The sequence below is a fragment of the Lipotes vexillifer genome, unplaced genomic scaffold, assembly GCF_000442215.2.
Source record: "Lipotes vexillifer unplaced genomic scaffold, Lipotes_vexillifer_v1.1 scaffold365, whole genome shotgun sequence".
In the NCBI taxonomy this organism is placed as follows: Eukaryota; Metazoa; Chordata; class Mammalia; order Artiodactyla; family Lipotidae; genus Lipotes; species Lipotes vexillifer.
The window spans coordinates 869,501-894,437 of record NW_006781263.1 but is presented as its reverse complement, the minus strand read 5'-3'; the positions used below and the strand labels follow the sequence as shown (position 1 = coordinate 894,437).

Below are 24,937 nucleotides of genomic sequence, written 5' to 3'. Positions count from 1 at the left end.
TTTCTATCTTCCTATTACATGATTTTAATATGTTCTATGTTTTCTGTTTCTTTTTTCTTCCTCCTTTCTTGCCTTCTTTGAGATTCAGTTTGTTATAAATTTCTTGTTCCATTTTCCCTCTATAGATCAGAAGCTATAATCTCTACACCTATCTTGAAATGATTATTCTAGCCACGTTAACATATATTTCTAACAAAGTCTTTACCCTCTGCTCCAGTTATCAACTGACATGTACCAAACCACCCCTAAGCTTAGTGGCTTAAAACAATTCATTATTATCCCTCATGGTTCTGTGGGCTGGCTGGGCTTGATTGAGAAGTTTTTGGTTGGGATCTCTCAGGTGATGACAGTCAAGTGGTGCTGGTGGTCGCAGTCACCTGACTATCCAATGTCTAGAACAGCTCCACTCATACTGTTAGCAGCTGTTGCTGGCTGTTGGCTGGGAGCTCGGCTGAGGATGCCAAGTGAAGGAGGATGCGTGTGGCCACATGACTTGAGCGTTTAACAGTATGGCATCTGGGTTCCAAGAGGGAGCATTCCAGAGCCCAGTGGAAGCTGCAGACTTCTTATGATCTAGACTTGAAGTCATAAAGCATCACTTTTGCTGACTCCTATTGGTTACACAGGGCCAACCCTGATTCAGGGCAAGAAGGGACTACAAAAGGACTGAATGCAGGACGTGTGGCTCATGGGAGGGATGGGGAGCATCTCTGAATACTAGCTACCAACCCTCCCCCTGAACAATACCTTAAGAGTACTTTCAATCTAATCACATGACTCCCAATTTATCTGCTATTTTTGTCCTGTATTTTAGCTAACTTATTATTCATATAACTTACCATTTACATTTAATACCTATATTAGATTATTAATGTTATTATTTTATACAAGCTAGATTTTTCTCATATTTGTACATATTTTTGTTTACATTCCTTTTTTTACCTTGGGTTTTCCAGCTGAGATATTCTTCCTTCTGCCTAGAGTATATTCTGAGGAATTTCCTTAATTCAGAGTTCACTGGTAAACTAGTTTTTGTCTAAAAAATGCATTCATTTTGCCCTAGGTATTGAAAAATTGTTTCTCTAGGTATACAATTCTAGTTTGATGTTTTTTTCTCTCCAGTATTAAAGACATTCCACTATCTTCTGGGTACCATTGTTGCTAGTGAGAAATCATCATTAGTCTAATTTTTAGTTGTTTGCAAGTAATTTGTCTTTTCTTTATAGTTATTTTTCAGATCTTCTCTTTAGCTTTGGTGTTTTGCTGTTTCATTATGATGTGGTTAGTTGTAGAATTCTCTGTGTATTTTTCCTATTTGGGATCCATTGAGTTTTCTAGAAGAATTGGTGCTTCTCAACAATTCTGGGAAGTTCTCAGCCATTATCTCTTCAAATATTGACTCTTGCACTTCCTATTATCTCCCTTTAGAAGTCTGATTAGGCCTATTTGTTAAATATTCCATTGTTATTTTTTGTCTCTGTCTCTTTGTGCTGAATTCTAGGTAATTTATTGGTATTGATGCCCCAGTTCACTACTTCTGTCTTTAGCTGTGTCTATTACGATGTTTAATTCACCCACAGAGCTTTTAATATTAACTCTATTTTTTCCTAGATGGTCTATTAGACTTTTTTTAATTCTCATTTTTCATTTTTATGGTCTTTTAAAACATATTTTCTCACTTTAGACAAAGTAAGCATAGTTATTTTATATTCTTTGACAATATCTGAAGTCTTTGAGAGTCTGATTCTGCTGTATAGTTTTTTGTTGTTGGTTCTCACTAATGGTGAATATCTCCTTGTATATTTTTGATTTTTGACTGTGAGCTCATGTTCCTTGGAATTTTATCTGTGAGTATTATTTGAAGTCTGAGCTGAAGCTCCACCCTTTCAGACCTGAGCTGTACTTATTTCAGTGGGTCTCCTGGACACACTACTAACGTGCAACCACTTTTAATCAAATTCTCCACTTCCTCTACTTTATTCAGTCTATGGGTAAACTAGTTTCGGTGGTCTAAAAATGCATTCATTACTTGGGAAGTTTTGAAGCTTTTGGGGACCATGCAGATAATTAACACAGACCTTGAATCAACACGTGCTTATGAATTCTTGGGGGAGGCTTTATCCCCCTTCATTCATGCTGAGGTTGAAACAGGCTAGTTTCCTTACTTTTATGCAGTGGGTTTGTCTCCTTCATCCTTACAAAGAACAGCACAGTTTTATACAAAGAAATCTAATACTTCCCTCCTTAAGTGGATAGAGTATTTATCTTCTGTTCTTTGTGAACCTGTCAAAACAAAACTGTGAGGTTTCTAGAATGCAGCAAAAGTCCTCAAGGTGAAAGTGGCGTGGTTTCCTGCTATTGTCCTGAAGTTTCTGATTTCATTTTGACTGTTCTCTGCAAGTTTCTGATTTCATTTTGACAATGTTCTCTGCATAGTCCATACGTGTGTGTGTGTGTGTGTGTGTGTGTGTGTGTGTGTGTATGTATCAACATGTTTCCATCCAGAGGACATCATTAAGGTGTTTAATTCACCATAATGTCAAAAAAAATGAAATCATTTCATTGTTATACATATTTTTAAAGCATTTTATACACATATTGTTCTCCAAAAAAACTGTGCCAAATTTACATTACATTCATCAGTGTGGTGATCAGAAATTGCAAATTTTAATGTCTTAGGCTGGCCTAGTTTTAACATTTCAATTGTATTTAACCTGAAGCTTTATGAAATCCAAAACACTGTGCTCTCTCTTATCATTTTCAATAAAAATAATGAGGAACAGCTTATAGGATATTCATATTCTGGGGTCCAAAAAAAAAAAACAGGGATAAAAAAGATTAAAAAAAAAAACCTAGGCATATTTTGAAGATTAGAAGAACATTTCAACAGGAGTGGCTAAGAGCACATCCAGGCTTTGTCACTTACTAACTGCTGGACCTTGGGCGAGCCTCCACTCTCTCATCTGTAAAATGGGCATGACAGTGGCTACCTCAGAGTTAAACAAGACGATGTTGGCAAAGCACAGAGTCTGAAAGAAAATAAATTCTCAAAACGGGTAGCTAAGTGACTCTACTAGTGGGTGGGGCAGTTGAGATTTGAACCCTAGTTTGCCTGAATCCAAAAGTCATGAGAAGTCTTTTCAATTTACATGTTGTTACAGGACTTAGCGATGGTTGTTCCCAGAGATCTCCCGCTCAGTAGAGCAGACTTTCCCGCTGCCCTTTCCTCGCCACAAGCCACACAAGGACAAAGGAGTGGAGCCCCTTTGCTATGTACTTACAGAAGAGAGATGATATTAAGACTCCCAAACAGCTTCTGGGTAAATTTTCTAATGAGGTTTTTGATGCAATAAATATCCTGTGACTCTGTTCTTCGGCAGTGAACCACCTCCACCTTTCCTCTTGGAGAAGTGAGTACTGACATTTTTGATCCTGTCCCCGAAAGAGAGAAAAACAGCCCACTGTTAGCCTGAGATGACAAGCCCGTCTGGCTTCAGTACTTACGAAACAGGACATTCCTCCAATTTCCATGTGGTCAGAGTGAGCGTGGCTGGTGGGACGCATCTCCCCTGGGGGTAGGCTATGACGACTGTCCCCAAAAACCAGTTGACATGTGTCTCTCCAGGAGAATGATGTTTCTGAGGATTGGCCTGTCTAGAAATGTCTGCAACTGTATTCGTTGTTTCCCACAAAGCTGCTTTAAAATATTCAAACAATAGGACTGAAGAACATTGAAAGGAATTATTTACTGATTCAGGGTCTTCATATTTAATCAGCTGCCGTGGCACGTGGTCAAGAGTTACAGGGAAATACAGTTGCCGCCCATGGTGCATACAGAGTTCCCCAAACTGGAGCCCTGAGGGGCAGCAGTCCTGAGAGGTATTTTGAAGGGAAAAGAGTCCTGTGGTCAAATAAGTGTAAGAGACACTGCTTGCAAAGGCCTTCCGCAGGGGCCGCTATGCCCTTGAAAGTCTCTGGGAAGCTCCAGGATACAGTACCTGCTTTCTTTGTAGAACTCAGCCTTTCCCACAGCCAACCTGAGGAGAAACTCTAACGACAGCAACGGTGGAGAGTCTCATGTTCAGAGAGACACGGTGGGGATGCTGCTGACAGAACAGCAGGCAGCAAATGAGCTCAATCTCTCTCTCTCGATGTCTCGAGGCCTCAATGTGTGTGTCTCTCCCTCCCTCTCTGTTTCCTTTCCTCCCTTCCTACCTCCATCTCTCCCTCCCTTCCTTTCTGTTTCCTCTCTTCTTTTTTCCTAAGGAAAAACATCTTATTTTCTTAGCCATTGGGAAGTTCACTTCCGCCATTGCACTGACTCTAAGAGCAGTGTGGGGACTTCCCTGGTGGCACACTGGTTAAGAATCCGCCTGCCAATGCAGGGAACACAGGTTCGAGCCCTGGTCCGGGAAGAACCCACATTCCGTGGAGCAACTAAGCCAGTGCGCCACAACTACTGAGCCTGCGCTCTAGAGCCTGCGAGCCAAAACTACTGAGCCTGTGTGCCACAACTACTGAGCCCACGTGCCTAGAGCCCATGCTCCGCAACAAGAGAAGCCACTGCAATGAGAAGCCCACACACTGCAACAAAGAGTAGCCCCCGCTCGCCGCAACTAGAGAAAGCCCGCGCGCAGCAAAGAAGACCCAATGCAGTCAAAAATAAATAAATAAATATATATTAAAAAAAAAAAAAAGAGCAGCGTGGAGTGTTCCCAGCGCCCTGGATGGCTGCCCCATCCAAAGGTAAGCACCATTCTGACTTCTATCACACAGATGCCCTTGGCCACTTTTTGAACACCCTATGAATGGAATTATACAGTGTGTATGGTTTTCTTTGAGAACACAGTATTATATCATTTGGCCTTGTGATGTTGTTGTTTAGATATATTCCTGCACAAATTTCATGATGACTGTATTCCAATAAAATTTTACTTTATGGACAGTGAAATTTGACTTTTATAATAGTGAGTGTATCCTGAAATATTCTTTTGTTTTTTTTTCAATTGTTTAAAAATGTTTTAAAAAAATTCTTAGCTCGTGGGCCACACAAAAAATAGATAATGTGCTGAATTTGGCCTATGGGCCATCGTTTCCCAACCACTAGAACAGTATTTTAAAAATACAGAGGTAAAAATAATCGTTAACTAGAATTCTATACCTACCTGAATGACCATTTAAAAATGAAAGTGAAATAAGACAATTACTACAAAGACTGAGAGAAATTACCATTCAGAGAACCTGGTTGAAAGGACTAGTAAAAGATGTATATCAGGAAGAAGAAAATTAAAATCAGAAAGGAGTGGAATACAGATGAAATGCTGGGGAGAGACTAGTAAACATGCATGTGTATCTAAATAAGCACTGATGGCCAGAAAAAAAAAAGTAATAATGATGATAAATTTTGCTTTAAAAACAATAGCTGAATTGAATTACCAGACAATTAAAAATTTGTGAGATGGAAGGAAGGCAATCAGAAATAAAACATTCTAAGGTGTCTGAATCTTTTAGAGGCAGCTACAGATGATTAAACTTTGTCAAATCAATTGCGTTGAGTTACAAATTTAAGGGAACTCAAGGGAAATACCATAGGCTCTGGATGCGCAGGCTCCGCGGTCATGGCTCACGGGCCCAGCCGCTCCACGGCATGTGGGATCTTCCCGGACCGGGGCACGAACCCGTGTCCCCTGCATCGGCAGGTGGACTCTCAACCACTGCACCACCAGGGAAGCCCCCTTTTTATTTTAATAGCTATTTATTTATTTATTTACTTCTTTTTATCACAGTTATATAAAATCTCATTCAATTTATCCAAGATTTGAAAAAATGAGATAACTTTAAAATGTATAAATAATAATTTGGTGGTACAGAACTATGGCAAATGTTTTTATATCAGTTACGAAGGACTTCCATTTGAGAAATCAGCATAAAAATTTTTTTGAAAGCACTATTATTGTGAAAGCAGAGATAGATGTGATAGTTCTATGTACATAGATATATAAATAAGTGACTTGTAACTGTCAAAAATTACAAATGAGCCATCAAGCCATGAAAAGACATGGAGGAATCTTAAATGCATATTACTAAGTCAAAGAAGCCAATCTGAAAAGGCTACACACTATATAATTCTAATGATATGACATTCTGAAAAAGACTCATTGAAGACAAAAAGTCAGTGGTTGCAGAAGCAAAAGGGGAGGGAGGGATGAATAGATGGAGCACAAGGATTTTTAGGGCAGTGAAGCTATTCTTTACCATTCTATTATGATGGATACATGGCAATGTATTATTTGTCAAATCCCATACACTGTTCAACACCACGAGTGAACCCTCTGTTAACTATGAACACTGAGTGAAGATGATGTGTGATGTGTCAATGTGGGTCCAAGGACTGTAACAAATGTACTACTATTGATAGTGGGGGGGTTGGGAGGGTCGGGAGAAATAGGAATTTTCTGTACCTTTCATTCAATTTTTCTGTGAACCTAAAACTGCTCTATAAAAATAAAGTCTATTATTTAAAAATTCTCTTAGCCATTTGCGTGCACACAATTAATTTTTCTGTTTCTGAAGACAGGTCAAGAACTATACCAGCTAACATTTACTGGGCACTTTACATAGATTTTCTCTTTAAACCTGGTGAAATAGATATTATTTTTGTCGTATAGTTAAGGACATTGGGGCTAAGAGAATTGACGAAATTAAGACACAGTCACAGAAACTTTAAATATCTGCTTATCTGACCACAAGGCTGCCTTATTTACTAGTACTCTGATGACTTATTTTCACTTTTTTCTATTATCTGGCTTTAAAATACCTTCAGTTGCTTTTAGTTACAAGCCTTAGAGTTAATTATTGGGTCACAACTGTCCAGAAACCAAGTGGGAGTAGACCTCAGGGACTACAAAGCCTAGAATGCACCGCGGCGCCGGGCCGCCGAGCCGCCGAGCCGCCGAGGAGGGCAGCAGCTCGCGCTCTGGCCTGCCTCTCTTCCCCCGCCCTCGAGCGTCCGGACCGGAGCCTGGTTCCTGTCCCCTTGCCCGGTGCCGCGGCTCCACAGAGCCACCCGTCCTCGCACGGTCATCCCAGTCCCTGGGGCGACCTGGGAATGGGCCCCGGACGCCCCGGAACCTACCCGCCTCCCTGCCGGACAGCCAGCACTCCCCACCTCACCTGCAACTCCAGACGCCTTGCTCCAACCGCGGCTCCGAGTAGGACGCGCAGCCCGGTTACCACAGAAACGACGTTGCCTCCGTCACGGCGCGGGGGGAGGTCAAAGGTCACTCCAGCCATTTCCGCTTCCCGTTCTGGTGTCTAGCTTGTTGGCAAGCTTTGCGGTGCGGGCAAGTACCCTGGGCCCAATTCTGAGGTCTAGGGGTCGCCTGAGTCTGCCGCCGCAACCATGGCGGCCTCCACCGCGGCCGGGAAGCAGAGGATCCCCAAAGTGGCCAAGGTAGGCGGCGGCGCGGGGCCTCGTGGAAGGAGGCCTAGGGGAGGGTTTGGCGCCGCCTGGGTGGGTGCCCGGGACGGGAGGCGTGTGGTCCCGGGAGCCGGCCCACCCCGTGCGGGACCGCGGGGGAGCGGGAGGGAAGGGCCAGCCGGTGGGGGGCGGGGGGCAGGGAGGCACACCAGTGTCCGCGGGGCTGTAGTGTGGGGAGGTGTTTTGCGAGGGAAGGAGTGGTGTCCTTCAATACGGACCGGCTGAGCCGGGTAAGCGCTAGGCGCTGGGGGGCTCCAACGAGGGCTGGCGACGAGCAGCCCTCCAGTAAGATACCTTAAGTGTAAAATTGCAAACTTGCAAAGGCTACTGAGGCCGAGTGGAATATGCCGTGGCATCTGGGCTTGTGTGAGGGGTTTCCAGTGTAAACTTTGCTGAGGAAGAGACGGTTAAGCTGACCCTTGAAGGCGGAATAGGAGTTAGCCAGCTGAGAGTGGAGGGAATGAGAGTAGATGAGAAGAGCTGTGTGTTGGCATAATTTAAGCAATTAAACAAAATATCTGATACGCGTTGATATTTCCGTCGGCGGCTAATACTTAGCGAGTGCTTAATATATGTGACAGACTTTGTTCCAAAGCATTTACAGATACTCTCCCTCCAGTCTGTTTCTGGAGCCTGTCCTTTACATACCCATGTAGATGACCCCCTGAGATAATGCGTAGAAAGCACATAGCACAGCTTCTGGCAGTTAATGTTCATTAGGTATGAGCCATCGTCATTATCATCATCATCATTCCACACATGGCATTAAATACTTAATACTTCTTATAATTCAGTTCCATAAACTTCTATTGGGCTCCATGGGTCCCATAGAAATATAACATGAACCACATAGGTAATTGTAAGTTTTCTCATAGCTATGTTAAAACAGGTGACGTGAATTTTAATTTGTATATTATATTTAGCCGGTGTAGCCAAGATAGTGTCATTCCAACATGTAAGGAATATAAAAAGTTTAACTAGGTAGTTTATTCTCTTTTTCATATTAAGTCTTCAGAATCCCGTGTGTGTTTTACACTTGCAGACCAGTTTGGACTCACCAAATGTGATTCATGGCTGCTGTGTTGGACAGCACAGCTCTGAGACCTCAAGAAGCTTACAGTCTAATGATGGGAACTTACTGAACATGTCTTTGAAATGCCATGAAAAGTCAAATGCAGTTATCCACCTGGGGCAGAAGTTGAAGACTTCTGTAAAAAAAGGTTGAAATGCTAGATAAGAAATGGCACACATCTTGATAAAACAAAACCTTTTGTGAGAATTTTACCAAGGCAGCCTCGAAGTTTATTATTACACTATTCTAAAAGGGAAAACTTGCTGCTTTTGCTATCTTGTCTCTTGAGGCTTTTACCTATGGCTTTGTAATAGATACCCTGCATAAGATAGAAAATATTTTTTTTACTTTGTTTCATAGAGAAATGGGAGCATGTCATGCAAAGAGGGCATTTGTAGTAATGTTTATAAAGTTCACATCCAAAAATATGTTCATTTGTTTCTTAAACCTTGTTGCAAAGAGCACTTGCTAAAAATAGAAATGTCTCCTGTCTTAAAAGGTAAAAAACAAAGCCCCAGCTGAGGTGCAGATAACTGCAGAGCAACTGCTAAGAGAAGCCAAGGAAAGAGAACTTGAGCTTCTTCCACCTCCCCCTCAACAGAAGATCACAGATGAAGAAGAGTTAAATGATTACAAACTAAGGAAGAGGAAGGTGGGTCCACGTGATACCTTTCAGTCTGTTGATGTTGTTAGGAATTAATAGGTCAGAGTTTGAAAAGTTCCTCACTGGTTAGAGAGACTAGAAGCTAAGAAGAGGTGAGTGTTTCTAGCCGCATGAATAGTATAACCTCTGGTTACCAGGTGATTGCATTGTGCTGAGCTCTATGAAATATGCCATGAGTTGTCTGTCTTAAAGAAATTAAATTAAATCCATCAGAGACAGAATGTTTGGTGTTGAAACAAAGATGAGTGGAAGTTTAACAGGCAGAACAACAGACAGCTGGAGTAGGGGTGGAATTAGCGAGATTGCATTATGTTCTTCTGTCTGTACCGCCTTGCGTGTTACGAGGTAAGACCTGCGATAGAGCCGCGAGAAGACCTGGGGATCTGATCCGACCTTCTCACCCTAGGATGTGGGATCATTTTAAACTGCTAATCTTACTGTATCTATTTATTAGTTATCCTCAATGAGCTGTGTATGAAATTCTGAGACATTGAGAGGACTTAAATAGGTAAAAACGTTTTCTTATTAGGAAAAGTGTAGAGTATATTAAAGTACCAGTTAGTTGTCATGAGCAATAAGAGAAAATATCAACAATTCTACTAATAATTCTTTTTATCTAAAGTTTTTCTCTATGTTTGCATGTAAGACTTTAAGGAAACACTTGTGACCATAACCTTCCTTAGTAGGTTTCTTATTTCTTGAGGCTTCCAGGATGTAATTTCTCTTAAATAAGAGCAAAATGAATAAACTTCTTGGTACAAAGATCAGTAGACAAAAGACGATGTCATTTTCAGTTATTTTCCCTTTAATTTGACCCTTTTTGCCTTTTGCCAGACTTTTGAAGATAACATAAGAAAAAACAGGACTGTGATTAGTAACTGGATAAAATATGCACAATGGGAAGAGAGTCTAAAGGAGATTCAAAGGTAAAAATCACTGAGCATGTAATTGTGTAAATAAAAAGTCATAAATTACCAGATACTAAAACACAGAAAAAGTTAAAGCACGAGTAAAAGCGTGTGTCTCTGGTAATAATTTTCAAAGTCTGTTCCATGGGACCCTAGGGTTCCTTTGAGGGGCATGAGGGCCACTGTGGTGGAACAGTCCTGGGGGGAGCAGTGGAGGCTCTCCAAGGTGGGTCTCGCCATGGGCACACACTTTATAGCCAGAGAAGTGCAGTTCCATCTGCTGTCTCCATATTGGGATTTTTTTTTTTTTAAATAAAAATTGTTCCACTGAAAACCAGTGGCCAAAAAGATGACATCACAGCCTGAGCCTTCCTGTTGTCCCCCTTTCTGCGTTCTCCCAGCACGCCCCCTGCTCTGGCTGGGCCCGAGCACCTGTCGCTCCCTGGACAAATCTTGCCTCCTCAACCTGACACCTGGCTGTTCTCTCTGCCTGCACTGAGCATCCTCCCTACCCACCTTGGCCTCTGGAACTTTTCCCAAGTTCTTACCTACTGCCTGGTCTTTTCCACCAGACATTTTCATTTCTTTCCCCTCTGCTTCCTTGTGCAGACCTTGATTATAACATTTGTCACATTGCGTTGCAATTACACGCATGTCAGTCTTTCTCTGAGTCTTGTTAAGGTTCCTGAGAACATCAGATCTTTTCACCTTTTTATGCCCAGAACCTGGCTCATGGTAAACACCTGACAACATAGCAGAGCACTGCAGATGGTTTCAAATGCTTGCCATGTGTGTTGCATGTACTGTTTCTGATACCCTCCAAATCTTGCTTCTCTAGGGCTCGATCCATATATGAACGTGCTTTGGATGTGGACTATCGAAATATTACACTCTGGCTGAAATATGCAGAAATGGAAATGAAGAATCGCCAGGTCAACCATGCCCGAAATATCTGGGACCGGGCCATAACGACTCTGCCTCGTGTCAATCAGTTCTGGTAAGTTTCTGATCTAATGAAATGGCTTTTTGTAGACTACAAATATCCACATTTTTGTGTATTTATTTTATTTATAGTTGTAATCGTATATATATTTAATCTTACATCTTATTTTTTTCTTTAAACATACTGTCCGTACTTTTTAATGTCCTTTAGTCTGCTAAGTTATAATCTCAATGTATAATAGCTGTGTAATCAAAACAAATTTTGGTTGTAATCTTTTATGCATAAAAATCATCTTTTCAAACTAAGCAACTTTTGAGGAGAAAAATCCTTTTTTCCAATGGTTGATCCTTTTCAGACTTACATTTTAATAAGAAAACATGTTTGACTTATAACCTTCAGGGAAGATAAAGCCCTAAATCTTCTTCATGTTTAATAAAGTTAGAGCTGGAAATTGCCAGAGACTGTTTTTTTCCCTAAGTCATTTTGAGCATGACAGGTAATTTGGGATTATTTTGTTAAAGGTACAAGTATACGTACATGGAGGAGATGCTGGGGAACATGGCGGGTGCCCGGCAGGTGTTCGAGCGCTGGATGGAGTGGCAGCCAGAGGAGCAGGCCTGGCACTCCTACATCAACTTCGAGCTGAGATACAAAGAGGTGGATCGGGCCCGCACCATTTATGAACGCTATATCCTTTGGACAGGTCTGTGTGGTGCCCTTTTCCCAGGCGCTGCACTCCCGTGGGGCTGTGGTTTGGTTGGGACATGTGGTCATTGATGTTGGCCTAGAAGTCAACATCTGCTGCATAGACTTCGTTTATATTTTCTAGGGACACAGGTTGGTCAGAAAAAAAGTTTGTGGTCTGGATAATTGAATCTTTTCCAGTGAGACTTTGGTCTGTTTATACTTTGGCATTAACACTGTGGTTCCTTGTGGAAGGTGACATCCTAAGGCCCTGGCCACTGCATTGGGTCCTGGTTTGTTCTGGGGTGTATGTTGGTCATTAGCACCGGTTCTGGAGTCGATCTAGAGGGTTACCGTTTACTAGCCGTGTGACCTCAACGCGTCGGGTAACTCCTTGGAGCCTTGGGTGTCCTCATCTTTAAAAGGAAGATAAAAAGTTCCCACTGGGGGCTGACTGAAGAGGAGATGGTAACACGGGAAAGCACTCTCAGGAACTTGAAATAGTTGATTCTACTTTTTCACTGTTCTTGTACTTGTGAATTCTCCTACTTGCTAAAGTTTATTTGTAAACCCAAAATCAGTATTTGTGGTACTTTGGCAGTCATTTGCAGAAAAGTCCAGAGTGATGAAAAATTTGAATCACCCAAGACACATGGTCCCAGTTGAGGACAAACAAGACAATCATCTGCCTTCTGTCTCTGCTGTCCTGCAAGGATGACGGGGGCGAGGGATGGGAGGGGTGGTACAGGGGAGAGAGAGACACTTCAGCTCTGGGGCCAGCTGGATGGGGCTGAATCCTTTCTCTGGCACCAGTTAGTGGGCGGCCTCAGGCAAGTCACTTAACCCTTTTGAGACTTGTTTTCTATTTCATAAAATAAAGAAAATAGAATCTACCAACATTAGTTGTTTTTAGGATTTAAAATCACAGTCTGTGTGAGATGTGTGTGTGTGTGTATTTCCCCTAGGAGCAGTGATTTGGTATTTGCTAGGCAGAATGACTTCATAGAACATAACTACTGCGAGATCCAAGACTCAACTTTATTATGCAATTTTAACATCTTAATTATGACTACTCATTTTGGTATTACTAGTTTAACAACAGCATTTATAGTGACTGCTTTGTGCCATGCATTATTCTAAGCATTTTACAGATATTGTCCTTTAATCCCCACCACAGCCCTGTGACTCAGGAAATTGCTTCATTCTACAGATGAGGAAACAGGCAGGAGAGGGTCTCTCGGGTAGTGATGGAGATGGTGTTTGAACCCAGTAGCCACTTTAGAGCCTGCACTCTACATCGTTGCCCTATTTGAATGTATTACTACTTTAGAAATTAATGATTTCTTCACGGAAGGTAGATTAAAAATACATACGTCCTGTGAAGAAGTAAATGGTAATTCAGAACTTTCTCTTTTGGCTCTGGTTAGAAGTTTTCCTTTTGTGACATGTTTTTCTCTTTCTTCCTTTCTTTTTTTTTAAGATTTTTTATTGTCTGCGCCACAAACCTTGCAGAATCTTAGTTGTCCGACCAGGGATTGAACCTGGACCATGGCAGTGAAAGCGCCAAGTCCTAACCACTGGATTGCTAGGGAACTTCCTTATTTTTTTTTTCCTTAAATTTTTATTGGAGTATAGTTGATTTACAGTGTGTCAGTTATACATATATATGTATCCATTCTTTTTCAGATTCTTTTCCCATATAGGTTACCACAGAACATTGAGTAGAGTTCCCTGTGCTATACAGTAGGTCCCTGTTAGTTATCTATCTTATATATAGTAGTGTGTATATGTTAATCCCAATCTCCCAATCCATCACTTCCCCTGACGTTTCCCCTTTGGTAACCATAAGTTTGATTTCAAGATCGATGAATCTGTTTCTTTCTGCAAAAAAGTTCATTTGTATCATTTTTAAAATTAAATTCCACATATAAGTGATATATATTTGTCTTTCTCTGCCTGATTTACTTCACTTAGTATGATAATTTCTAGATTTATCCATGTTACTGCAAATGGCATTATTTCGTTCTCTTTTATGGTTGAGTAGTATTCCATTGTATATATATATACGATATCTCATTTATCCATTCCTTTAGATGGACATTTAGGTTGTTTCCATGTCTTTGCTATCGTAAATGCTGCTGCAATGAACATGGGGTGCATGTATCTTTTCAAATTACAGTTTTCTCCAGATGTATGCCCAGATTGCTGGATCGTATGGTAGTTCTATATGTAGTTTGTGTTTTTTTTCAAACATCTTTATTGGAGTATAATTGCTTTACAATGGTGTGTTAGTTTCTGCTGTATCACAAAGTGAATCAGCTATATGTATACATATATTCCCATATCCCCTCCCTCTTGCAACTCCCTCCCACCCTCCCTATCCCACCCCTCTAGGTGGTCACAAAGCACCGAGCTGATCTCCCTGTGCTATGCGGCTGCTTCCCACTAGCTACCTGTTTTACATTTGGTAGTGTATATATGTCCATGCCACTCTCTCACTTCATCCCAGCTTACCTTTCCCCCCTCACCGTGTCCTCAAGTCCATTCTCTATGCCATTCTCTATGTCTGCGTCTTTATTCCTGTCCTACCCCTAGGTTCTTCAGAACCTTTTTTTTTTAAATTCCATATATATGTGTTAGCATATGGTATTTGTTTTTCTCTTTCTGACTGACTTCACTCTGTATGACTGTCTCTAGGTCCATCCATCTCACTACAAATAACTCACTTTTGTTTCTTTTTATGGCTGAGTAATATTCCATTGTGTATATGTGCCACGTCTTCCTTATCCATTCATCTGTCGATGGACACTTAGGTTGCTTCCATGTCCTGGCTATTGTAAATAGTGCTGCAGTGAACATTGTGGTACATGTCTCTTTCTGAATTATGGTTTTCTCAGGGTATATGCCCAGTAGTGGGATTGCTGGGTCATATGGTAGTTCTATTTTTAGTTTTTTAAGGAACCTCCTTACTGTTCTCCATAGTGGCTGTATCAATTTACATTCCCACCAACAGTGCAAGAGAGTTCCCTTTTCTCCACACCCTCTCCAGCATTTATTGTTTGTAGACTTTTTGATGATGGCCATTCTGACTGGTGTGAGGTGATACCTCATTGAAGTTTTGATGTGCATTTCTCTAATAATTAGTGATGTTGAGTGTCTTTTCAAGTGCATTTTGACCATCTATCAATCCTCTTTGGAGAAATGTCTGTTTAGATCTTCTGACCATTTTTTGATTGGGTTGTTTGTTTTTTTTGATATAGAGCTGCATGAGCTATTTGTGTATTTTGGAGATTAATCACTTGTTGGTTGCTTCGTTTGCAAATATTTTCTCCCATTCTGTGGGTTGTCTTTTCGTTTTGTTTATGGTTTCCTTTGATGTGCAGGGGCTTTCAAGTTTAATTAGGTCCCATTTATTTTTGTTTTTATTTTCATTACTGTAGGAGGTGGAACCAAAAAGATATTGTTGCGATTTATGTCAGAGTGTTCTGCCTGTTTTCCTCTAAGAGTATCTGGCTTTACATTTAGTTCTTTAATGTATTTTGAGCTTATTTTTGTGTATGGTGTTAGGGAGTGTTCTGATTTCATTCTTTTACATGTAACTGTCCAGTTTTCCCAGCACCCCTTATTAAAGAGGTTATCTTTGCTCCATTTTATATTCTGGCCTCTTTTGTCATAGATTAGTTGACCATAGGTGTGTGGGTTTATCGCTGAGCTTTCTATCCTGTGCTCTTGATCTATATTTCTGTTTTTGTGCCAATACCATACTGTTTTGATAACTGTAGCTTTGTAGTATAGTCTGAAGCCAGGGAGCCTAATTCCTCCAACTCTGGTTTTTTTCCCTCAAGATTGCCTTGGCTGTTTGGGGTCTTTTGTGTTTCCATACAGATTGAAACTTTTTTTTTTAGTTCTGTGAAAAATGCCATTGATAGGGATTGCATTGAATCTCTAGGTTGCCTTGGGTAGTATAGTAATTTTGACAATGCTGATTCTTCCAATCCAAGAACATGTTATACCTTTCCATCTGTTTCTGTCATCTTTGATTTCTTTCATTAATATTTTATAGTTTTCTAAGTACAAGTGTTTTGCCTTCTTACATAATAGGTTTACTCCCAGGTATTTTATTCTTTTTGATGTGATGGTAAATGGGATTGTTTCCTTAATTTCTCTTTCTGATCATTCGTTGTTAGTGTATAAGAATGCAAGAGATTTCTGTGTATTTTGTATCCTTCAGCTTTACCAGATTGAGCTCTAGTAGTTTTCTGGTAGTATCTTTGGGATTTTCTAAGTATAGTATCATGTCATCTGCAGACAGTGACAGTTTTACTTTCTCTCCAATTTGGATTCCTTTTATTTTTCTTCCCTGATTGCCATGCCTAAGACTTCCGAAACTATGTTGAATAAAAGTGGTGACAGTGGACATCCTTGCCTTGTTCCTGATCTTAGAGGAAATGCTTTCAGTTTTTCACCATTGAGTATGATGTTAGCTGTGGGTTTGTCATATATGGCCTTTATTATGTTGAGGTATGTCCCCTCTGCCCACTTTCTGGAGAGTTTTTTATCATAAATGGGCGTTGAATTTTTTTTTTTAACATCTTTATTGGGGTATAATTGCTTTACAATGGTGTGTTAGTTTCCGCTTCATAACAAAGTGAATCAGTTATACACATACACACGTTCCCACATCTCTTCCCTCTTGCGTCTCCCTCCCTCCCACCCTCCCTATCCCACCCCTCCAGGCGGTCACAAAGCACCGAGCTGATCTCCCTGTGCTATGCGGCTGCTTCCCACTAGCTATCTATTTTACGTTTGGTAGTGTATATATGTCCATGCCACTCTCTCACTTTGTCACAGCTTACCCTTCCCCCTCCCCATATCCTCAAGTCCATTCTCTAGTAGGTCTGTGTCTTTATTCCTGTCTTACCCCTAGGTTCTTCATGACATTTTTTTTTCTTAAATTCCATATATATGTGTTAGCATACGGTATTTGTCCTTCTCTTTCTGACTTACTTCACTCTGTATGACAGACTCTAGATCTATCCACCTCATTACAAATAGCTCAATTTCGTTTCTTTTTATGGCTGAGTAATATTCCATTGTATATATGTGCCACATCTTCTTTATCCATTCATCCGACGATGGGCACTTAGGTTGTTTCCATCTCCGGACTGTTGTAAATAGAGCTGACATGAACATTTTGGTACATGACTCTTTTTGAAATTTGGTTTTCTCGGGGTATATACCTAGTAGTGGGATTGCTGGGTCATATGGTAGTTCTATTTGTAGTTTTTTAAGGAACCTCCATACTGTTCTCCATAGTGGCTGAACCAATTCACATTCCCACCAGCAGTGCAAGAGTGTTCCCTTTTCTCCACACCCTCTCCAGCATTTATTGTTTCTAGATTTTTTGATGATGGCCATTCTGACTGGTGTGAGATGATATCTCATTGTAGTTTTGATTTGCATTTCTCTAATGATTAATGATGTTGAGCATTCTTTCATGTGTTTGTTGGCAGTCTGTATATCTTCTTTGGAGAAATGTCTATTTAGGTCTTCTGCCCATTTTTGGATTGGGTTGTTTATTTTTTTGTTATTGAGCTGCATGAGCTGCCTGTAAATTTTAGAGATTAATCCTTTGTCAGTTGATTCATTTGCAAATATTTTCTCCCATTCTGAGGGCTGTCTTTTGGTCTTGTTTATGGTTTCCTTTGCTGTGCAAAAGCTTTGAAGTTTCATTAGGTCCCATTTGTTTATTTTTGTTTTTATCTCCATTACTCTAGGAGATGGGTCAAGAAGGATCTTGCTGTGATTTATGTCATAGAGTGTTCTGCCTATGTTTTCCTCTAAGAGTTTGATAGTTTCTGGCCTTACATTTAGGTCTTTAATCCATTTTGAGCTTATTTTTGTGTATGGTGTTAGGGAGTGATCTAATCTCATACTTTTACATGTACCTGTCCAGTTTTCCCAGCACCACTTATTGAAGAGGCTGTCCTTTCTCCACTGCATATTCCTGCCACCTTTATCAAAGATAAGGTGTCCATATGTGCATGTGTTTATCTCTGGGCTTTGTATCCTGTTCCATTGATCTACCTTTCTGTTTTTGTGCCAGTACCATACTGACTTGATTACTGTAGCTTTGTAGTATAGTCTGAAGTCAGGGAGCCTGATTCCTCCAGCTCCATTTTTCGTCCTCAAGATTTCTTTGGCTATTCGGGGTCTTTTGTGTTTCCATACAAATTGTGAAATTTTTTGTTCTAGTTCTGTGAAAAATGCCAGTGGTAGTTTGATAGGGATTGCATTGAATCTATAGATTGCTTTGGGTAGTAGGGTCATTTTCACAATATTGATTCTTCCAATCCAAGAACATGGTATATCTCTCCATCTATTTGTATCATCTTTAATTTCTTTCATCAATGTCTTATAATTTTCTGCATACAGGTCTTTTGTCTCCTTAGGTAGGTTTATTCCTAGATATTTTATTCTTTTTGTTGCAGTGGTAAATGGGAGTGTTTTCTTGATTTCACTTTCAGATTTTTCATCACTAATATATAGGAGTGCCAGATATTTCTGTGCATTAATTTTGTATCCTGCTACTTTACCAAATTCATTGATTAGCTCTAGTAGTTTTCTGGTAGCATCTTTAGGATTCTCTATGTATAGTATCATGTCATCTGCAAACAGTGACAGCTTTACTTCTTCTTTTCCGATTTGGATTCCTTTTATTTCCTTTTCTTCTCTGATTGCTGTGGCTAAAACTTCCAAAACTATGTTGAATAAGAGTGGTGAGAGTGGGCAACCTTGTCTTGTTCCTGACCTTAGTGGAAATGCTTTCAGTTTTTCGCCATTGAGGATGATGTTGGCTGTGGGCTTGTCATATACGGCCTTTATTATATTGAGGAAAGTTCCCTCTACACCTACTTTCTGCAGGGTTTTTATCATAAATGGGTGTTGAATTTTGTCAAAAGCTTTCTCTGCATCTATTGAGATGATCATATGGTTTTTCTCCTTCAATTTGTTAATATGGTTAATCACATTGATAGATTTGCGTATATTGAAGAATCCTTGCATTCCTGGAATAAACCCCACTTGATCATGGTGTATGATCCTTTTAATGTGCTGTTGGATTCTGTTTGCTAGTATTTTGTTGAGGATTTTTGCATCTATGTTCATCAGTGATATTGGCCTGTAGTTTTCTTTCTTTGTGACATCCTTGTCTGGTTTTGGTATCAAGGTGATGGTGGCCTCGTAGAATGAGTTTGGGAGTGTTCCTCCCTCTGCTATATTTTGGAAGAGTTTGAGAAGGATAGGTGTTAGCTCTTCTCTAAATGTTTGATAGAATTCGCCTGTGAAGCCATCTGGTCCTGGGCTTTTGTTTGTTGGAAGATTTTTAATCACAGTTTCAATTTCAGTGCTTGTGATTGGTCTGTTCATATTTTCTATTTCTTCCTGATTCAGTCTTGGCAGTTTGTGCATTTCTAAGAATTTGTCCATTTCTTCCAGATTGTCCATTTTATTGGCATAGAGTTGCTTGTAGTAATCCCTCATGATTTTTTTTATTTCTGCAGTGTCAGTTGTTACTTCTCCTTTTTCATTTCTAATTCTATTGATTTGAGTCTTCTCCCTTTTTTTCTTGATGAGTCTGGCTAATGGTTTATCAATTTTGTTTATCTTCTCAAAGAACCAGCTTTTAGTTTTATTGATCTTTGCTATTGTTTCCTTCATTTCTTTTTCATTTATTTCTGATCTGATTTTTATGATTTCTTTCCTTCTGCTAACTCTGGGGTTTTTTTGTTCTTCTTTCTCTAATTGCTTGAGGTGCAAGGTTAGGTTGTTTATTCGAGATGTTTCCTGCTTCTTAAGGTGGGCTTGTATTGCTATAAACTTCCCTCTTAGAACTGCTTTTGCTGCATCCCATAGGTTTTGGGTCGTTGTATCTCCATTGTCATTTGTTTCTAGGTATTTTTTAATTTCCTCTTTGATTTCTTCAGTGATCACTTCGTTATTAAGTAGTGTATTGTTTAGCCTCCATGTGTTTGTATTTTTTACAGATCTTTTCCTATAATTGATATCTAGTCTCATGGCGTTGTGGTCGGAAAAGATACTTGATACAATTTCAATTTTCTTAAATTTACCAAGGCTTGATTTGTGACCCAAGATATGATCTATCCTGGAGAATGTTCCATGAGCACTTGAGAAAAATGTGTATTCTGTTGTTTTTGGATGGAGTGTCCTATAAATATCAATTAAGTCCATCTTGTTTAATGTATCATTTAAAGCTTGTGTTTCCTTATTTATTTTCATTTTGGATGATCTGTCCATTGGTGAAAGTGGGGTGTTGAAGTCCCCTACTATGAATGTGTTACTGTCGATTTCCCCTTTTATGGCTGCTAGTTTTTGCCTTATGTATTGAGGTGCTCCTATGTTGGGTGCATAAATATTTACAATTGTTATATCTTCTTCTTGGATCGATCCCTTAATCATTATGTAGTGTCCTTCTTTGTCTCTTCTGATAGTCCTTATTTTAAAGTCTATTTTGTCTGATATGAGAATTGCTACTCCAGCTTTCTTTTGGTTTCCATTTGCATGGAATATCTTTTTCCATCCCCTTACTTTCAGTCTGTATGTGTCTCTAGGTCTGAAGTGGGTCTCTTGTAGACAGCATATATATGGGTCTTGTTTTTGTATCCATTCAGCCAATCTGTGTCTTTTGGTGGGAGCATTTAGTCCATTTACATTTAAGGTAATTATCGATATGTATGTTCCTATTCCCATTTTCTAAATTGTTTTGGGTTCGTTATTATAGGACTTTTCCTTCTCTTGTGTTTTTGTCTAGAGAAGTTCCTTTAGCATTTGTTGTAAAGCTGGTTTGGTGGTGCTGAACTCTCTCAGCTTTTGCTTGTCTGTAAAGGTTTTAATTTCTCCATCAAATCTGAATGAGATCCTTGCTGGGTAGAGTAATCTTGGTTGCAGGTTTTTCTCCTTCATCACTTTCAGTATGTCCTGCCACTCCCTTCTGGCTTGTAGAGTTTCTGCTGAGAGATCAGCTGTTAACCTTATGGGGATTCCCTTGTGTGTTATTTGTTGTTTTTCCCTTGCTGCTTTTAATATGCTTTCTTTGTATTTAGTTTTTGACAGTTTGATTAATATGTGTCTTGGCGTATTTCTCCTTGAATTTATCCTGTATGGGACTCTCTGTGCTTCCTGGACTTGATTAACGATTTCCTTTCCCATATTAGGGAAGTTTTCAACTATAATCTCTTCAAATATTTTCTCAGTCCCTTTCTTTTTCTCTTCTTCTTCTGGAACCCCTATAATTCGAATGTTGGTGCGTTTAATGTTGTCCCAGAGGTCTCTGAGACTGTCCTTAGTTGTATTCATTCTTTTTTCTTTATTCTGCTCTGCAGTAGTTATTTCCACTATTTTATCTTCCAGGTCACTTATCCGTTCTTCTGCCTCAGTTATTCTGCTATTGATCCCATCTAGAGTACTTTTAATTTCATTTATTGTGTTGTTCGTCGTTGCTTGTTTCATCTTTATTTCTCCTAGATCCTTGTTAACTGTTTCTTGCATTTTGTCTATTCTATTTCCAAGATTTTGGATCATCTTTACTATCATTACTCTGAATTCTTTTTCAGGTAGACTGCCTACTTCCTCTTCATTTGTTAGGTCTGGTGGGTTTTTGCCTTGCTCCTTCATCTTCTGTGTGTTTTTCTGTCATTTTGCTTATCTTACTGTGTTTGGGGTCTCCTTTTTGCAGGCTGCAGGTTCGTATTTCCCGTTGTTTTTGATGTCTGTCTCCAGTGGCTAAGGTTGGTTCAGTGGGTTGTGTAGGTTTCCTGGTGGAGGGGACTAGTGCCTGTGTTGTGGTGGATGAGGCTAGATCTTGTCTCTCTAGTGGGCAGGTCCACGTCTGGTGGTGTGTTTTGGGGTGTCTGTGGACTTATTATGATTTTAGGCAGCCTCTCTGTTAATGGGTGGGGTTTTGTTCCTGTTTTGCTAGTTGTTTGGCATAGGTTGTCCAGCACTGTAGCTTGCTGGTTGTTGAGTGAAGCTGGGTGCTGGTTTTAAGATGGAGGTCTCTGGGAAATTTTCGCCGTTTGATATTATGTGGAGCTGGGAGGTCTCTTGTTGACCAGTGTCCTGAAGTTGGCTCTCCCACTTCAGAGACAGAGTCCTGACTCCTGGCTGGAGCAGCAAGAACCTTTCATCCACACGGCTCAGAATAAAAGGGAGAGAAAGTAGAGAGAATTAGTAGAAGTAGGAAGAAAGAAAGAAAAAAAGGAGGGAAGGAAGGAAGAAAGAAAAGAAGGAAAGAAGGCAAGAAGGAAAGAAAGGAGGGAGGGAGGAAGGAAGGAAGGAGGGAAGGAAGGAAATAAGAAAGAGGATACAGTAAAATAAAATAAAGTATAATAAAGTTATTGAATTAAAAAATATTTAGAAAAAAAAGGGATGGATAGAACCTTAGGACAAATGGTGGAAGCAAAGCTATACAGATAGTCTTAAACAGAAGCATACACATACACCCTCACAAAAAGAGGTAAAGAGGAAAAAATCATAAATCTTGCTCTCAAAGTCCACCTCCTCAATTTGGGATGATTCGTTGTCTAAAGGAGGGAAGGAAGGAAGGAAGGAAAGAAAGAAAGAAGGTAAAGTATAATAGAGTTATTAAAATTAATTATTGAGAAAGAAATTAAAAAAGAAAAACAATGGATGGATAGAACCCTAGGACCAGTGGTGGAAGCAAAGCTATACAGACAAGATCTCACACAGAAGCATACACATACATATTCACAAAAAGAGGAAAAGGGGAAAGAAATCATAGATCTTGCTCTCGAAGTCCACCTCCTCAATTTGGGATGATTCGCTGTCTATTCATGTATTCCACAGATGCAGGGTACATCAAGTTGATTGTGGAGCTTTAATCCGCTGCTTCTGAGGCTGCTGTGAGAGTTTTCCCTTTCTCTTCTTTGTTCTCACAGCTCAGAGGCGCTCAGCTTTGGATTTGGCCCTGCCTCTGCGTGTAGGTCGCTGGAGGGCGTCTGTTTTTTGCTCAGGACGAGGTTAAAGGAGCCGCTGACTCGGGGGCTCTGGCGCACTCAGGCCAGGGGGAGGGAGGGGCACGGAGTGCGGGGCGGGCCTGCGGTGGCAGAGGCCAGCGTGACGTTGCACCAGCCTGAGGTCCGTTGTGCGTTCTCCCTGGGAAGTTGTCCCTGGGAAGTTGTCCCTGGACCCTGGGAACATGCCAGTGGCGGGCTGCACAGGCTCCTCGGAAGAGGGGTGTGGATAGTGACCTGTGCTCGCACACAGGCCCCTTGGTGGCGGCAGCAGCAGCCTTAGCGTCTCCCGCCCGTCTCTGGGGTCCGTGCTTTTAGCCGCGGCTCGCGCCCGTCTCTGGAGCTCCTTTAAGCAGCGCTCTCAATCCCCTCTCCTCGCGCACCAGGAAACAGAGGGAAGAAAAAGTCTCTTGCCTCTTCGGCAGGTGCAGACTTTTCCCCGGACTCCCTCCCGGCCAGCCGTGGCGCACTAACCCGCTGCAGGCTGTGTTCACGCCGCCAACCCCAGTCCTCTCCGTGCGCTCCGACCGAAGCCCGAGCCTCAGCTCCGCCCGCACCGGCCCCGGCCGCCCCGGCCGGTGAGCACACAATCCTCTCGGGCTGGTGAGTGCCGGTCGGCGCCGATCCTCTGTGCGGGAATGTCTCCGCTCTGCCCTCCGCGCCCCCGTTGCTGCGCTCTGCTCCGCGGCCCCGAAGCTCCCCGCTCCGCCACCCGCAGTGTCCGCCCGCGAAGGGGCTTCTAGTGTGTGGAGACCTTTCCTCCTTCACAGCTCCCTCCCAGTGGTGCAGGTGCCGTCCCTATTCTTTTGTCTCTGTTTATTCTTTTTTCTCTTGCCCTACCCAGGTACGTTGGGGGGGGGGGCGTTTCTTGCGTTTTGGGAGGTCTGAGGTCTTCTGCCAGCGTTCAGTAGGTGTTCTGTAGGAGTCGTTCCACGTGTAGATGTATTTCTGGTGTAACTGTGGGGAGGAAGATGATCTCCGCTTCTTACTCTTCCGCCATCTTCCCAGCACCCCCCGGGTGTTGAATTTTGTCAGAAGCTTTTTCTGCATCTATTGAGATGATCATATATGGTTTTTATTCTTCAGTTAACATGGTGTATCAGACTGATTGATTTGCAGATATTGAAGAATCCTTGCATCCCTTGGATAAATCCCACTTGATCATGGTGTATGATCCTTTTAATGTATTGTTTGATTAGGTTTGCTAGTATTTTGTTGAGGATTTTTGCATCTATGTTCATTAGTGATATTGACCTGTAATTTTCTTCTTTTGTGTATCTTTTACTGGTTTTGGTATTGGGATGATGGTGGCCTTGTAGAATGAACTTGGGAGTATTCCTTCCTCTGCAATTTTTTGGAAAAGTTTCAGAAGAATCAGTGTTAACTGTTCTCTAAGTGTTCAATAGAATTCACCTGTGAAGCCATCTAGTCCTGGACTTTTGTTTGTTGGAATTTTTTTTTTTTTTTTTTTTTTGCGGTACGCGGGCCTCTCACTGTTGTGGCCTCTCCTGTTGCGGAGCACAGGCTCCGGACGCGCAGGCTCAGCGGCCGTGGCTCACGGGCCCAGCCGCTCCACGGCATGTGGGATCTTCCCAGACCGGGGCACGAACCCGCGTCCCCTGCATCGGCAGGCGGAGTCTCAACCACTGCGCCACCAGGGAAGCCCCTGTTGGAAGTTTTTAATCACAGTTTCAATTTCAGTGCTTGAGATTGGTCGGTTCATGTTTTCTATTTCTTCCTGGTTCAGTCTTGGAAGGTTGTATCTTTCTAAGAATTTGCTAAGAATTTGTCCATTTCTTCTAGGTTGTCCATTTTATTGGCGTATGGTTGCTTTAGTAGTCTCTTATGATCCTTGGTTTTTCTGTGGTGTCACTTACTTGTACCTTCTCCTTTTTCATTTCTAATTTTATTGATTTGAGGCATCTCCCTTTTTTTTCTTGATGAGTCTGGCTAAAGGTTTATCAGTTTTGTTTATCTTTTCAAAGAACCAGCTTTTCATTGATTTTTTTTCCTATTGTTTTTTTTCTATTTCATTTATTTCTGCTCTGAACTTGATGATTACTTTCCTTCTACTAACTTTGGGGTTTTTGTTGTTCTTCTTTCTCTTGTTGCTTTAGGTGTAAGGTTAGGTTGTT

General features: G+C 41.1%; 2 protein-coding genes and 1 pseudogene across 2 annotated transcripts in view; 2 read left to right on the top strand and 1 right to left on the bottom strand.

Annotated features, from left to right (window-relative positions):
• Positions 1-3,424, bottom strand: part of CFAP61 (cilia and flagella associated protein 61) — a 270,087-nt gene extending 266,663 nt beyond the window's left edge. Inside the window, exon 1 of the mRNA XM_007454529.1 lies at positions 3,282-3,424. Coding sequence (XP_007454591.1) covers positions 3,282-3,424 — 143 coding nt within the window. The remainder of the gene's footprint in view (positions 1-3,281) is intronic.
• Positions 3,425-3,958: 534 nt separating this feature from the next.
• On the top strand, positions 3,959-7,375 carry LOC103074496 (crooked neck-like protein 1; annotated as a pseudogene).
• Positions 7,376-24,937, top strand: part of CRNKL1 (crooked neck pre-mRNA splicing factor 1) — a 30,000-nt gene continuing 12,438 nt past the window's right edge. Inside the window, exons 1-5 of the mRNA XM_007454528.1 lie at positions 7,376-7,453; positions 9,052-9,204; positions 10,051-10,142; positions 10,963-11,121; positions 11,589-11,755. Coding sequence (XP_007454590.1) covers positions 7,403-7,453; positions 9,052-9,204; positions 10,051-10,142; positions 10,963-11,121; positions 11,589-11,755 — 622 coding nt within the window. The 5' untranslated portion in view covers positions 7,376-7,402. The remainder of the gene's footprint in view (positions 7,454-9,051; positions 9,205-10,050; positions 10,143-10,962; positions 11,122-11,588; positions 11,756-24,937) is intronic.